The 17,656-nt window shown below is 31.6% G+C and overlaps 1 protein-coding gene across 21 annotated transcripts in view; it reads left to right on the forward strand.

Moving 5' to 3' along the window:
* The window catches only part of SYNE1 (spectrin repeat containing nuclear envelope protein 1), a 571,419-nt gene that overhangs the window by 431,869 nt on the left and 121,894 nt on the right, over positions 1 to 17,656 (forward strand). For all 21 annotated transcript variants that reach the window (XM_074309511.1, XM_074309493.1, XM_074309505.1 and 18 more), the window contains 5 exons: positions 937 to 1,043; positions 6,015 to 6,171; positions 7,676 to 7,807; positions 8,175 to 8,330; positions 12,675 to 12,884. In XM_074309511.1, the coding sequence (XP_074165612.1) occupies positions 937 to 1,043; positions 6,015 to 6,171; positions 7,676 to 7,807; positions 8,175 to 8,330; positions 12,675 to 12,884 (762 nt within the window). The remainder of the gene's footprint in view (positions 1 to 936; positions 1,044 to 6,014; positions 6,172 to 7,675; positions 7,808 to 8,174; positions 8,331 to 12,674; positions 12,885 to 17,656) is intronic.

The following is a 17,656-nucleotide window of genomic DNA, read 5'->3' on the forward strand; positions in this document are numbered from 1 at the left end:
AAAATTAGGAGGAGGGGCACTGCAAATTAATGAAAATTTGGGATTATAGAATAATTTATTATTTAGGTGTATACTTTCCTGATCCATCAGGAACAACCCCTTCTATGACTTAGCAGATAAATTCTAGGGAGTTGCCTGAAGTTCAAAAGATAGAAGTTCAAAGGCTTGTTCAGGGTCATATCTAGCAATGTCAGAAACTGAATTTGAACCCAGGTCTTTTTACCTCAAGCTTAGCATTCTATTGGCTGCCTCTATAAAGAAATGCAACCATATTTATTTCAAGTATATGATGCATGACTTAAGCTGGGTTTAAAAATTTGACCAAGAGAAGTCCTTAGAGAATCTACTTTAATAGATAAGTAACGATCATTTGTAATTTCAAAAAAGTAATTTTTTGTCTGTAAATAAGTTCTTTAAAAAATTAAGTGATATAAACATATTTCCAGTGTGAGTCCCTCCCCAGCATAAAAGTAAAATTTAGCAAGAGTCCAGATAATTTTAGAATCCAAAATGGTAGGGCCAGAAAATTAAAGAAGTATTTTGTTACCAACCAGGCATTTCACTAGAATTCAAAGAGTAGGGTATCTTATTTTATGAGAAGCTGCCATTTATATGTCATTAGGATATTTTTACATTGATTTATGAAGTCTATATTTAATCCACTTGGGGGCACTATACCTCTATAAGATTCTTTTTATAGTATTAAATGCACTGTGTAGGTTTTTTATGAACATCTATTATCAAAAATAAAGAATGATATTAGTAATGATATTACTACAGTGACTTAGTGTTTGCCTCATGTGTTTTCATTCTTTATACTATGAACAATTGATAACAGAAGGGTTATGGGTGCTAAAGGACATGGTAAATAACTGTATTAAGCTCACAAATATTTTGACTTTTTTTTTATCTCTTGTCTTTCTGACTCTTGACTAGGAGCTAGAGCAAGAATTAGAAGAACAGAAAAGCCTTCTTCGATCAGTAGCAAGTCGTGGAGAAGAAATTCTAACTCAACATTCAGGGGGAGAAAGTGCTGGCATTAGGTATATATATTTTCATTTTAATTTTCATTTTTTGTTGTTGTTGCTGAGGAAAGAGGGATGGACAGTTGTAATTTCACTGCTGTGAGGAACTCCCAGTGAGCAGTTCTGCTTCTTCTCTGCAACTTAAAGTCTTAGGGAATTTCCTAAGGTACTGAGAGATTGAGACTTGTCCAAGATCATCTAATCAGTGTATGTCAGTGTTAGTACTGAACCTTTCTAATTTTGAGACAAATTCTTTCTCCATTACACCATGATGCCAAATATGTTTCAAGACAATTTACTTTCATCTCCTTTTTCTTCTACTTTTCACCTATTTGGACAAAATATTTTTCTCATATCATATTCTAAATGTTATTTTTTGTTTCATTTCACTTTGGGATAGGAAATATGTTGCAAGAAGCTTTTTGGAGTGGCCTAAACTTATCTCCTACCTAAAATAGCTATTCTATCTATATCCTCCCAGAAAATAAGAAAGCCAGGAAAGCAGGAAATTATTCTTTTTTAATAAAATGACAAATCCAATTATGAATTATATTCTTTATCCATCCAGACCTATAGTCTGTTTCTAACATCAAGAAACGCTTTGTAGGGGCAGCTAGGTGGCGCAATGGATAGAGCACCAGCCTTGAATTCAGGAGGACCTGAGTTCAAACATGGTCTTCAACACTTAACACTTCCTAGCTGTGTGATCCTGAGCAAGTCACTTAACCCCAGCCTCAGGGGAAAAAAAAAAAAAAAAAACACTTTGTGGATAAGCATTAAAATGTGGATAAGCATCCTTAAAAGACATAGAATTTAGAAATATAATGGGCTTTAAAGATTCTCCATGCCTCTTGTTCTGTCACCTCATTTCATATACAAACAAAGTGAAGCTTTAGAGAGGGTAATTTGCTAGGGTTCACAAGGTAATAAATAATAATAATTATTAAAATTCAATTATGTAAAGCTTTAGTTTTGTGTTTTGTTTTGTGAAACATTTTATATATGGTATCTCATTTGATCAGTATAAATAGCAGAAGAAAAAAATTTTTTGTCTTTTGTAATATAGCATAATGAAAAAGGGCTGGATTTAGAGTAAAGAGCTTTGAGTTTTTGTTCTGGCTATACTACTAACTGACTTTATGATTTTGGAGAACTCATTTTATGTCTCGAAGTCTTCATCTGCATCAATGAACAGATTAGAGAGAGCAACATTTGGATTTAGCCCTGGGATTTGTGATTTTTTGCCTTTGGAATGACTTTAAGTCAAAATACATTATACATAGTAAATATTTAATAAATATTTGTTGGATTGATAATTATGAAATAGGCAAAGGTTAATTCAGGTCTTTTCTATTCCCTTTTCAGAAATCAGTTTTTTATATTTTTCTCTCTAGAACCTCTCATGGTTTTTGCTTCTCTTTTCTTAAATCAGAGAGGGGCTACCTTTACTAATAATCCCTTCTTTAGAATTTTTGGTTTCCTTTATTTATTGACCACTTTCTCTACCCCACCCAATCAAAGCTTATCTCTCCTTTACCTGCAGGTGAATTATCCTGTAGGAATGAATCTAATCTGTGAACTGTAATGTTCTGTTGTCTCTAAATTGTAAATCATTCTCTGGGGGCAGATCTCTTTGGGGAGCTTCTGGAGCCAGCCTTAGTTTTAGTTCTTGTCAGAATGTCTCCAGCCAGCTTCAGTCTCTAGCTCCCTCTGAATCCAAAGCCTCCAACCAACAGGAAGATAGATGTGGGAATGAAATCTTGATTCTGAATCTCCTAGAGTATGGGAATTAGACTCTGCCTCCAAGAGAATGGGATTGTGGGTTTACCAGAATTCAATCCTAGATGTGAATCTTTCAGATTCCATGAGCAGGCTTTTCCTTTAGACTTGTGAATCTGATGGACCTGCGAATCTACTGAATCCTCCCTCTGAGTCTCCTCGAGCTTCCCTGAAGTTCTCCTTGGGAAGTCTTCACCTTGGCCCAATCCAGACTGACTTCCCCACTCAATGTTGGCCCCTTATATCCTCCCAGGGAATGGGGTTGTGGGTACTTCATGGGCTTGTGGGAACTCCTTAAGAAACCAATGAGTGAACTCCTTTAAAGGTCTAAACTTCTTTAAAGATTTGAACTCCTTTAAAGGTGTGAACTTTGAACTAGAGAATTGTTAAGTACCGACTTAGCACCTTGTAAGGATCCTAACAGGAACAACTAATTATAATAAGGTTAGTGACAAGCAACATATTAATAATGTATTTCCCCATTGCATATTTCTATGTCAAACATTATTTTCCATATATTGTGGTAAATTGGGAGCATTTTGGCACTCCTAGATAACAGCATATAAGCAGCTACCCATTCTACCTTTGCATAAGACAGGCATTTGCCTTCCTCGCCTCCACAACTATTTCAACTCTGCTATTGTGATTTTGCAGTAACAGGAACATATCTCACTGTTGTCTAAGCTATTCTTGGATTTGGAAAATAGCTGATGTTCATATAACTGAGATGTAAAAATAGGAAAGCATAAGAGAAAGAAATGGAAAGAAGATGTAGGAAGATATAAGAAAAAGAGGAGAAATTTTCATTTTATAGGTATTTATTATACACATATAATGGATATAACATATACTGGCACTTAGCATTAAGAAGGGTAGAAGAAAGAAAAAGAGAGAAAAAAAATTGCTAGAAAGAAGGTCCGTGATAAGAAAACATTATTTGTGTGTGGGGGGGGGGGGGAGATGAAAGAATATACTTACAGTTATAAATAGCTAATTAAGTCACCATCTGTTTGTGTATCATACCAAATAAAATACAGGCATAATTCTAATTTCAGGATGTACTTAATAACAGGACTAATTTTCAAACTTCAGAATTCTTCACAAATAGCTTTATTACTATTCTGTTATAAACACAAACTCATTAAACCAAGGTGTATTTTGGAGTGTTAGTCAAAATAGATCAGGCTTTGGGATGATAAAAGAATAAAGACAGTTTTGAATGTATCTTATTAAGTCACCAGAAGAATAGAGTACTTTTTAGATTTTAAAAGATCTGTGTTTTCATCAATATTCTGTCTCTAGTGCAAAGGGCAGGAATTTTATGCTTGTCTTATCCTAGTGTATGTTATGTCATACAGATAATGTATCCTTGATAATTCTTTCAGTTTATACCTCATTGAAAATCATAAAGGTCCTTCTCTCTCATTCCTCCTCCCTCTTCTCCTCTCTCCTTTTTATATAGACACATGACTGCAAAAAAGTAGATCTTTTTGGCTCTCCTTACTGGTTTTCCCCCACATACTTTTTATTTTTGTGTCTTACATCCTCATAATTTGGAAATTGCCCAAGGAAAGACAAGCAACTCTAAATCATATTTTCAGACATAAAAACTATTGTTCTATTAAATAAATCAATGGTGAGGCACTACTTACTTTAAAAGGTAGCTTGAAAATACTTTTAAAAAATTTCTTGGTGATACAGTGGATAGAGCACCAGCCCTGAAGTCAGGAGAACCTGAGTTCAAATCTGGCCTCAGACACTTAACACTTCCTATTGACCCTGGGCAAGTCACTTAACCCCTCAGCAAAAAATTAATTAATTAAAAATTATTATGCTTATACCTTATTTTTAAATTTATGTATCTAATTATGAATGCATATTCATGGGCATACCAATTTCCTCCCTTACTCAAAAAAATAATTAATATATCCAGTGACCAAGAAAATATATAACTCATAAAATGTCCAAGATATTTAGTCTGTGGAAAAGTCAGAAGACTGAAAATGTAAAAATTTATTTCTGACTTTGATACTGATTTGTCTATCTACCCAGCAAGAAGCTTTTATACAGTGCCCTCTGCATGCAAGGCAACATACTAAGTATTGAAGTTACAAACAGAATAAATAAAACAATCTCTACTTGTAAGGAGATTATATTGCAATGAGGGAGATCACAAGGCTATTGATAAGGATTTCATCTATCTATCTATCTATCTATCTATCTATCTATCTATCTATCTATCTATCTATTTCTCTGTTTATTCTAAGGCAATTGAGGTTAAGTGACTTTCCCAGGGCTAGGAAGATCTGAGACCCCAAGTTCTCCTGACTTCAGGGCTGGTGCTCTATCAACTGCACTACCTAGCTGCCCCCTTGATAAAGATTTTAAACAGGATAAGGTCATTTATTGAGTATCAGCAATATAGAGAGCTCTGGATGCCATATAGGCATTTCATCTCAAATTAATTTTATTATTTTATATATCTTATATATATTTAAATACTAATTTGCTGACATCCAAAAAATGAAAAAAAAAAACTTAGTTGTTCAAAAATATTTATAGTGGCTCTTTTGGTGGAGCTAAGAACTGGAAATTGAGGGGAATTCCATCAACTGGGAAATGTCTGAACAAATTTTGGTATTTGATTGTGATCTAATATTAATTGTGCTATATTAAATGTCAAGTAGGATGATTTCACAAAAACATGGAAAGAGACTTAAAGGAACTGATGCAATTGTGAGATGGGCAGAACCAGAATATTGTACAATCACAGTAATATTGTACAATATTTTCAGCAATATCAGGATCCAAGACAATCCTATAAAGGACTAATGATGGAGCATGCTATTTGCTTATTTATCAGACATCTTTCTATCTATTGGAATATAGACTAAAGAATGTTATTTTTCACTTTTATTTTTTTCCATTAAAATCTTCTAGAATAAAATAACTAATATGGAAATGTTTCACAGGACAAATATGTATATTAGAATATTACTGAATATTCTTTTCTAAATATTTGTATTTATTTATTTTTTGGAAGTTGTCTAAACTACCATATAATAGATACTTAACAAATGTTTATTGATTGATTACATATAAATTAACAACCCCAAATGCCCAAACCCAATGGCAAATTTAGAGGTTAATCTTAACTTTGTTGCTTTTCTTTCACAAGATGTAAACTGAAATTATCTGCTCTCCTAATAGTGAGAAGCCTGATGAAATATCCCAGGAATTGGCATTTGAAGGGGAGAAAACCTCAGCAGAAAGCCACATGCGTATGAAATGGGAAAGTCTTCATCAAGAATTTAGTACCAAGCAGAAACTGTTGCAGAATGCTTTAGAGCAGGAACAAGAGCAGATGGTATTTCTTTTTTTGCTTTTTTGTTATTGATTGTTGATAATATACAATTATGTAGCTATTTATAATTTCATTGTAGCAAAGAGAAATAGTGAAACAATCCTACCAGGGTTTTTAAAAGAATGTCATTTAATATTATTTATAAGAATAATATAGGGGGAGGGGAAAAAAGAAAAAAGTAAATGATAATTTTGTAATATGTTTGAATGAAATAGCAAGTTGTGTACAGTAAATGTGCAGTATCATGAACAATCAACTTTTTATTGGATTATGTTATAAAATGCTCATTTTATTCCATAAGTTAAAGAAAAATAATATTATTATATCTTATTATGCTGTTAAAAACCCTATTTTTTCAAAAGAAAATTTATTTGCTGCATTTTCAAATTATATAGTTCTTTTCACTTTTAGTTGAGTCTAGGGCATAAATATGAAAACCAGCATAATTAATGGCATTCCCTCCATTATCTTAATTATTAAATATCGTTAACAAATGATGATCAAATTAGGATCCATGAATTAAGTGAATATTTTTATTGTTTTTTGAGTGCTAGAATTCTGAAGCTAACAATACATTTTGAAAATGATTATCAACTCTTTTTACCAAAGGAACCTGTAAAGTAAAGGTCTCTGTTTTCCTATTTTTCTTTGACATCATCTTCAGTGATTTCTCTTTTTCGTCTTTTTCCCTTTACTCACTTCCTCCTATAACAAAATGTCCCTCCAAAGTTTCTTCTCTCCTTTTTGAAGACATAATTTGCCAAGAAGTAATTTTCCAATTTGACAGCTATATTAATGACTATTAGATATATTTGAAAGCACAATTTTGTAACATAAACTGTAATAAATTTAAGTTTCCTTCCCAAACATTCATTCACTCATGTTTTATTCAACATTTATTGAATGTCTTTAAGGATGTGTCTCTTATTGACTGTCTCTAGGATACACCTAGCCTTTGGGAGGGTAATTCATAGAAATATAATATATGACCCTACCGGTTAGCAGCTTATAGTAAAGGTAAAGACACAAGATATACATTGAGAAAGTAGAAAGTGACATAAAAAATGTATTGTTTCCTATATTTTTATACAAAAGGAGTATAAAATTAAGTATTTGATGAATGGCAATTACTAGAAGAGTTTAAATAAGAAAAAAATTGAGGGAAAAAATCTCAAATGAGAGACCTTTTTTGATGGATGTGATAAAGGAAGAGTTTCATGGTGGATGGGAAAATTAAGCTATTGGATTTGAGAGAGGAGAGATTAGAGGTAAAGCAAATAGGAGCTTCCTCTATTAGGAAGCTATTTTGTTTTGTGTTTTTTTAAATCAATAAGCACATTGTCACTGATAAATATAAAACAATAAAGTTTGTAAATTATGCCCTCTACAAATTATTTTTTGCCAGAAGAGTTATATATAAGAACCCTTTTTTCAATATTTGTGCCATGTGTGTTTCTAACAAAGTACTGTAGAATTATCCTGAACAGTTGTCCTTATTCCTATATAGCTTTACAGTAGGCCAAATAGACTGCTGACTGGTGTGCCACTATACAAAGGGGAAGGGCAGACTCATACGAAATCCTCAGTTACATCTTTGCTGGATGATTTGAGCCAGACTTTTGAAGAAGTCTCATCTCAGGTATTGTATTCTTGGTTTGTTCAAAAAAATTCTATTCTACAAAAAAGATGTATGTTATTTTTAAAATGTGGATTTCATCTGCTATCTCCTGTAGTTGGCATCTAGTCAAAGGTAACTAAAGTGAACATTAACAGGTCAGTAGAGTCACATTCTGCACTGTTATGAATATCATAACTCCCCCCCCTTTCCCACATGAGAAACAAAACTCAAAAAATAGTATTTCATAGTTTATATTGCTTGCAAAAATGTATCTAATCTGAACTATTTACTTAGAACACATTCCTTTAACAAAGAATTCAGATCCAGTATCATTTTAAAATTTTGGAAGAACTGACCTGTTTATCTTCTTTTGAATTTCTTTTCTCAGAGTGGGAGGACAAAGAAGCAAAATTTTCATTTGGAACAGAAATTATATGATGGAGTTTCAGCAACCTCTATTTGGCTAGATGATGTGGAAGAACATTTATTTGTTGCTACATCCCTTTTACCAGAAGAAACAGAAACTTGTCTCTATACTCAGGAAGTAAGTTTGGTCTCCATGAATATATGATATTAAAAACAACAGATTTTATCCAATTTAGCTGAGCTATAAACATAAGATATCAAAGGAAGAAAGCAGAAAATTAGGGATTCTTTCAAAGAAGATGATGACATAAATTAATTAAAAACAAAAGTTGACTGAAAACTTTGTATTCTGAATTTGAATTCTTGATCTATTATACATAGGAAAGAGAGATAAAAAGAGGGAAACTACATCCCAGGAAGAGGCATAGAAAATCTACCAAATCTGAGGGAATTTAGGGAGGGGAAGAAACATTGTGTGAATCTTACTCTCATCAGAGTAGGCCCAAAGAGTAAATAATTGACATATTTGTTTTTCAGAGAATTCTCTCTCACCTCATTATAAGGGGGGAGAGGTAAAGGGAAAAGGAAAAGGGGAATAAGGGAAGAGTACAAGAAAGGGGAAGGGACTTAAAAGGAGGGGGGAGGGATGCTAAAAAGGGAGGGCTGTGTATCACAAGTGGGGTCCATAAATTAAATACTGGGGAAGGGGTTCGGGGGACAAGGGAAAAAAAGAATAATCAGGAGATAATATGATGGCAGGAAAATGCAGAATTAGTCATTTTAACTGTAAATGTGAATGGGATGAGCTCTCCCATTAAACGGAGGTGGATAGCAGACTGGATCAAAAGTCAGAACCCTACAATATATTGTTTACAGGAAACACACTTAAAGCAGGGAGATACATACAGAGTAAAGGTAAAAGGTTGGAGCAGAATCTATTATACTTCAGGTGAAGCCAAAAAGGCAGGGGTAGCCATCCTTATCTCAGATCAAGCAAAAGCAGAAATTGATCTAATTAAAAGAGATAAGGAAGGGCATCGTATCCTGCTAAAGGGTAGCATAGATAATGAAGCCATATCGATACTAAACATATATGCGCCAAGTGGTATAGCATATAACTTCCTAAAGGAGAAGTTAAGAGAGTTGCAAGAAGAAATAGACAGCAAAACTATAATAGTGGGAGATCTCAACCTTGCACTCTCAGAATTAGATAAATCAAACCACAAAACAAATAAGAAAGAAATTAAAGAGGTAAATAGAATATTAGAAAAACTAGGTATGATAGATCTTTGGTGAAAACTGAATGGTGATAGAAAGGAGTATACTTTCTTCTCAGCAGTTCATGGAACCTATACAAAAATTGACCATATATCGGGACTTAAAGATCTCAAAATTAAATGCAGGAAGGCAGAAATAGTAAATGCCTTTTTCTCAGATCACAATGCAATAAAAACTACATTCAACAAGAAGTTAGGGGTAAATAGACCAAAAAGTAATTGGAAACTAAATAATCTCATCTTAAAGAATGACTGGGTGAAACAGCAAATTATAGAAACAATAATTTCACCCAAGATAATGACAACGATGAGACATCATACCAAAATTTGTAGGATGCAGCTAAAGTGGTAATAAGGGGAAATTTTATATCTTTAGAGGCTTACTTGAATAAAATAGAGAAAGAGAAGATTAATGAATTGGGTCTGCAACTTAAAAAGCTAGAAAAAGACCAAATTAAAAATCCCCAACCAAAAACTAAACTTGAAATTTTAAAATTAAAAGAAGTCAATAATATTGAAAGTAAAAAAAAAAAAAAAAAACTATTGAATTAATAAATAAAACTAAGAGTTGGTTTTATGAAAAAGCCAATAAAACAGATAAACCTTTGGTAAATCAGATCAGAAAAAGGAAAGAGGAAAATCAAATTGTTAGTCTTAAAAATGAAATGGGGGATCTTTCCACCAATGAAGAGGAAATTAAGAGAAATAATGAGTTTCATTGCCCAACTTTATGCCAATAAATTTGATAACTTAAGTGAAATGGATGACTACCTCCAAAAATATAGGCTTCCTAGATTAACAGAGGAGGAGGTAAACTGCTTAAATACAAAACACTTGCCACAAAAATAAAGTCAGATTTAAATAATTGGCAAGACATTCAGTGCTCATGGATAGGCCAAGTGAATATAATCAAGATGACAATACTCCCCAAACCAATCTATTTATTTAGTGCTATACCAATCAGACTCCCAAGAAAGTATTTCAGTGACCTAGAAAAAATAACAACAAAATTCATATGGAAGAATAAAAGGTCAAGAATTTCAAGGGAATTAATGAAAAAAGTCAGATGAAGGTGGTGTAGCTGTACCTGATCTAAAGCTATATTATAAAGCAGCAGTCACCAAAACCATTTGGTATTGGCTAAGAAATAGACTAGTCAATCAGTGGAACAGATTAGGTACACAAGACAAAATAGGGTACAACTATAGCAATCTAGTGTTTGACAGACCCAAAGATACCAACACTTGGGATAAGAATTCATTATTTGAAAAAACTGTTGGGAAAACTAGAAATTAGTATGGCAGAAATTAGATATGGACCCACACTTAACACCATATACTAAGATAAGATCAAAATGGGTCCATGATTTAGGTATAAAGAATGAGATCATAAATAGATTAGAGGAACAGAGGATAGTCTACCTCTCAGACCTGTGGAGGAGGAAGGAATTTATGACCAAAGGAGAACTAGAGATCATTATTGATCACAAAATAGAAGATTTTGATTACCTCAAATTAAAAGGCTTTTATGCGTACCTTCGGAATCTAATGCTTATTGTGCAACAAGAAAATGGTATTTACACACATGTATTGTATCTAGGTTATATTGTAACACATGTAAAAAGTATGGGATTGCCTGTCATCGGGGGGAGGGAGTGGAGGGAGGGGGGGATAATTTGGAAAAATGAATACAAGGGATAATATTATAAAAATATATATAATAATAAAAAAAGCTTTTATGCAAACAAAACTAATGCAAATAAGATTAGAAGGAAGTAACAAATGGGGAAAATATTTTTATAGTTAAAGGTTCTGATAAAGGCCTCATTTCCAAAATATATAGAGAACTGACTCTAATTTATAAGAAATCAAACAATTCTCCAATTGATAAATGGTCAAATGATATGAATAGACAATTTTCAGACAATGAAATTGAAACTATATCCATTCATATGAAAGAGTGTTCCAAATCACTACTGATCAGAGAAATGCAAATTAAGACAACTCTGAGATACCACTACACAGCTGTCAGATTGGCTAAAATGACAGGAACAAATAATGATGAATGTTGGAGGGGATGTGGGAAAACTGGGACACTAATGCATTGTTGGTGGAGTTGTAAAAGAATCCAATTATTCTGGAGAGCAATTTGGAACTATGCCCAAAAAGTTATCAAACTGTGCATACCCTTTGATCCAGCAGTACTACTACTGGGCTTATATCCCAAAGAAATACTAAAGATGTGAAAGGGACCTGTATGTGGCAAAATGTTTGTCGCAGCTCTTTTTGTAATAGCTAGAAACTGGAAAATGAATGGATGTCCATCAATTGGAGAATGGTTGAGTAAATTATGGTGTATGAATGTTATGGAATATTATTGCTCTGTAAGAAATGACCAGCAGGATGAATACAGAGAGGTTTGGAGAGACTTACATGAACTGATGCTGAGTGAAATGAGCAGAATCAGAAGATCACTATACAGTTCAACAACAATACTGTATGAAGATATATTCTGATGAAGTGGATATCTTCTACATAAAGAAGATCCAACTCACTTCCAGTTGATCAATGATGGACAAAAACAACTACACCCAGGGAAGGAACATTGGGAATTGAATGTAAACTGTTTGCACTACTGTCTTTCTACCCAGGTTACTTATACCTTCGGAATCCAATTCTTTATGTGCAACAAGAAAATTGGATTTACACACATATATTGTATCTAGGTTATATTGTAACACATTTAATATGTATGGGATTGCCTATCATCTAGGGGAGGGAGTAGCGGGAGGGAGGAGAAAATTTGGAAAAATTAATACAAGGGATAAGGTTGTAAAAAAAATTACTCATGCATATGTACTGTCAAAAATTTCTAATTATAAAATTAATTTTAAAAAATTAAAAAAAAAGAAAAATTATCTATGGAAATGTTAGTGCATTTATCTAAAACCACATGAGGATTTAAAATCAAAAAGAAATTATTGAATTTTGAATTAGTATTTTATATTTTTCTGTATTCAATAAAGGGCATTTCTAGTAGGGAATATTACTAAGAAATGTCAATTATTGAATTCCAATATGTCTTAAAATTATTGTAGTCAAGTTTAAAATATTCAAAAAATTTGGATTGGTTATTAGAGTAATAACAGTAGTTCACTACCTTTTCAATGATATGATATAAGTTGATAATAAATGTTTTAATGTGTCTGGGTTTCTTAAATATGATCTTTCTTTTTATGACTCTAGACTCTTGCCAAAGATATTAAAGAGATGACTGCGGAAATGGACAAGAACAAGAATTTGTTCTCCCAAGCATTTTCTGAAAATGGTGATAACCGAGATGTTATTGAAGACACTTTGGGCTGTCTTTTGGGGAGGTTATCCTTGTTAGATGCTGTGGTAAATCAGCGATGTCATCAGATGAAAGAAAGGTTACAGCAAATACTAAATTTCCAGGTAGAGTCCTTTCAAAAATTTATTCTACAAATTTAATTGTAGTTCTATGGTACTATTTCATCATCACTAAACATGTTATTTAATTAATGTTATTTAATGTGGGATACAAATCTAAAAATCATTACTGATAATTAGTGTTTAGGAATATACCAACTGATTAATTTATAAAATTAAAAAAATTGAAATCCCATGAGGTTTGTTAGATATATAGGAAAATCACATCAAAATTAAAATTGCTTGAGATTGTAGAACATTAAATAAATTGTATTGGAATTCAGGAAATTTTGCTATATCAATGTTGACTATTACAGATTTTAAAATATATTACAGAATTATGGAGAAAATATTTTAGAGACTTAAATATCCTTTAAAAGACCTAGCCACAAACTCCCTTTACTTCTATTAAAATTTTTATTGGATTTTTAAAAATCACAAATCTTTAGATTTGTTATATTTTGTACTCTGAGTTGAGAGTTCTAATATACATCAAATAAACATGCTTGGTTATTTTCCCTGACTCTGGGTGAATTAGGGATAAATGAGACTTGTATGATGATATAACTTGAGCTTTAAATATCAACGAAAATGAAGGCACCTTTTACAAATAAAATTTACTTTAAAATAATATTTTAATAGGAGTATATTTTCATAAAGATAGAAATATTACATAGTAGAGGTAATTTAAATTATATTTTTAGAAGTAGTCTTGATGGGGTTTGATTTATATTTGTATTAATCTCAACTGTACTCTTAAATATGTTAGTTTCTGGATGAGAGAAAGAGAGAGACCAAGAAAGAGAGAGAGTAAAAGAGAGCATGAGCAAGAAAAAGCAGAAATTGCCTTCACTTAGGCTTTAGTAGCTTGCTTACTAAAATTTTTTTTATAAAAGATATTTATATTGATATATTGTCCTGAGCATTTGATTAAAACATATGAAAAGTAAATGGTGAAATTATTTGAAAATGCATAGTTTGACTCTTATACATCGAGTTTTTAAAAAAATTAATGCAATTAGCCACAAAATAAACAAGAAACTAAGGAGGTTAATGGAATCCTAGAAAACTTATATATGATAGATCTCTAGAGAAAACTGAATAGGAACAGAAAGAAATACATGTTTTTCTCAGCAGCATATGGCACCTACTCAAAAATTGACCTACACACACACACACAAAAAAAAAAATGATTTGTAACCAAATACAAAAGGGCATAATTAATAAATGCTTCCTTTTCAGACCATAACACAATAAAAATGATATTCAATAAAGGGCCAGTAAAAGATAAAACCAATTGGAAAATAATCTAATTCTAAAAAATCTATAATTTCATCCAAAAAGTGACAATAATGAGATAACATATCAAAATCAATAGGATGCAGCCAAAGAAGTTCTTCCGGGAAATTTTATATCCCTAAATTGCTACATAAATAAAATTGAGCAAGAGGAGATCAGTGAAATAGGCATGGAACTAAAAAACCTAGAAAAAGAACAAAAACAACAAAAACCCCAATTAAACACCAAATTAGCATTTCTGAAATTCAAAGAAAAGGTTAGTAAAATAGAAGCTAAGAAATTATTCAACTGATAAATAAAATGAAGATTTGGTTTTATGAAAAAATAACAAAATAGATATACTTTTGGTTGATTTGATCAGAAAAAAAAGAAAGGAAAAAAGCCAAATTACCAATATAAAAAAATGGAAGCGGTAATCTAACTACCAATGAAAAAGAAATTAAATTAATAATTAAGAGCTATTTTGCCCAACTCTATAGTGACAAATCTGACAATCTAGTCAAAATTGATGAATACAAAAATTGCACAGGTTAACAAAAGAGGAAATAAAACACTTAAATAGTCCCATTATAGAAAAAAAAAGTTGAACAAGTCATTAATGAACTCTCAAAGAAAAAACCTCCAGGGCCAGATTGTTTCACAAATGACTGCTACCAAACATTTAAAGAACAACTAATTCCAATATTTGGAAAAATAGGTAAAGGAGTGCTGCCAAATTCCTTCTATGACACAAATATGGCACTGATACCTAAAACAGGAAGAGCAAAAATAGAAAGAAAATTACAGACCAAATCTCCCTAATGAATATTGATGTAAAAATTTTAAATAAAATATTAGCAAAGAGTTTACAGCAAGTTATCAGCAAGATAACACACTATGACTAGGTGTGATTTATGTAAGAAATGCAGGGCTGAGTCAATATCAGGAAAACTATTACCATAATCGATCATATTAATAATAAAACCATCAGAAATCATGTGATAATATCAATAGATGCAGAAAAGGCTTTTGAAAAAATATAGCATAAATTCTTATTAAAAACATTAGAGAGCATAGAGATAAAGGGAGCTTTCCTTAAAATAATAAGCAGTATGTACCTAAAATCTGCATCAAGCATTATTTGTAATAGCGAGAAGCTGGATGCATTCTCAGTAAAATCAGGAATCAACACTATTATTCAACATTTTACTGAAAATATTGGCTTTAGCAATAAGAAAAGAAAAACAAATTATAGGAATCACAATAGACAATGAGGAAATAAAGTTATCACTCTTTGCAGATGAAATGATAATATACTTAGAGAATTCTAAAAAATCATTCAAAAACCTACTGGAAACAATTCATTGCTTTGGAAAAGATGTAGCATATAAAATATACCCACAGAAGTCATCAACATTTCTATATTTTACTGACAAAGCCCATCAGCAAGACATAGGGAAATTCCATTTAAAATAATTGTAGACGAAATAAAATATTTGGTTGTTTACCTGCCAAGACAAACCCAGGAACTATATGAACACAATTACAAAACACTTCTCACACAAATAAAGTCAGATCTAAACAATTGGAAGATATCAATTGCTCATGGCTAGACAAACTAAAATAATAAAAATGACAATTCTATGTAAATTGGTCTATATTTTCAGTGCCATATCAATCAAATTGCCAAAAATATTTTCTAGAACTAGAAAAATAATAACTAAATTCCAAAAAGTCAAGAATATTAAGGGAATTAATGAAAAAAATACAAAGAATGGTGGTCTGTAATTTTCTTTCTGTTTTGCCTCTTCCTGGTTTAGGTATCAGTGCCATATTTTAGACCTAAAACTATATTATAAACCAGCAGACATCAAAAAACATTTGATACAGGCTAAGAATTAGAATGATGAACCACTGGAGAAAGTTAGGCAATACAGCACAATCAACAATTATAGTAAGTTAGTATTTGATGAATCCTGAAACTCTAGCTTTTGAGATAAGAACTCAGTGTTTGACAAAATTTAGGTAATCAGTTCCACAGTGACTGGCTTGTAGTAAAAAAAAAAAAAAAAACCAAAAACAAAAACAAAAACAAAAAACCTATGGCATTTCAAAATACTTTCTTCTCATTTAATTGGAGAATTAGAATATGAATATGATTTAAGGGTCAAGTCACAAGTATTTTTATATTCCTTAAGTACAAAATACCTGCAATGCCAGCGAAACTCAATGCCTATTGAAATAATGTGTCATCATTTCTCCACTCTTATTTATAGCCATAATAGTGCTGACTTTTTCCATACCAATAATGAACAAAATGAATTCTTGGAAAATGAAGACAGATAATAGAGATAATGGATGGACTAAATATGTAGATATGCATTTTCTGTATTTAAATAGTTACATACTAGTTATACTTAACTATAAATAATCAATTGATATTTTAACATTATCTGTTCCTGGAATTCACCCAAAGTATATTTATTTCCTGGGAACACTAGTCAAAAGTTTTCATGAAAACAAAAATTGCAAGTGCTTATTTAATTGATGAGTCAACATATTAATTTTAAAAGTTAAAATTGTCTTCAAGTCTAAAGAACACAGTTATATTCATGCATTTTTTTCATATACTATTCATTTTTCTTTCCCACTACCCACCTTATCCATTGACAAGTGAAGGGAAGGGGGGAATTTATCAAAATATATTAAGAAATAAATTATTATCTGTAGACATATACAACTGAAATGTATTTGGAGTGTTTTAAAAAGACACATCAAAACCTAATCATTTATATGAATTTGTTCCTTCATGAAATTATTTATTATTTAAGAGTTTCTACCTTCTGAAAAAGGAAGATCTGATTTCAAGTCCCACTTAAGACATAAATTATCTGACCACAGAGAATTAATTTTCTTCTCATTAGGAGGAGTTTCTTCATTGAGAAATTCCCTGTAACCAAAAAAGGCACAGATCCAATTTATTTATTTGAAAATGGATTTCTCTTATACCTAGTATACTTTTGTTTATCCTTCTATATGTCAGTGGGGATTCATGCAATTACATCCAATTAGCCAAAACTGAATATAATTAAGAAGTCAAATCTGCTGCTACTACAAGATACATCATTTTCCCAAGTTAATATAAATGACTCTTTTATCATTTTGTGCTTTCTTCTGTGCAGCTGAGAATTGATTTTGTGTTGAATCTGTTTAGATAGTTGGAAAACATATTTAAATAAATATATGTAAAGATAAATACTTCATCTTCAAAGATTCTGCTAATAGCATTGCAATCTATGGATTCATTCTTCACAATTTTCTTATGTTTAAGAAAATTTCATTGCAATTGCAGTCTGTTTTTTCCTAGTTAAAGTAGTTGTCCCTCTTAATACCTTATGTTTTTTTTTTTTAATAATTCTCTCTCTCTTTTTTGTCTCGCATTCAGCATTCTTGTATTTTTATTCTGCCTTTTATTTTCATGTGCTGTTCTCTTTTCTCAG

This window comes from Sminthopsis crassicaudata, chromosome 4, assembly GCF_048593235.1.
Source record: "Sminthopsis crassicaudata isolate SCR6 chromosome 4, ASM4859323v1, whole genome shotgun sequence".
NCBI lineage: Eukaryota > Metazoa > Chordata > Mammalia > Dasyuromorphia > Dasyuridae > Sminthopsis > Sminthopsis crassicaudata.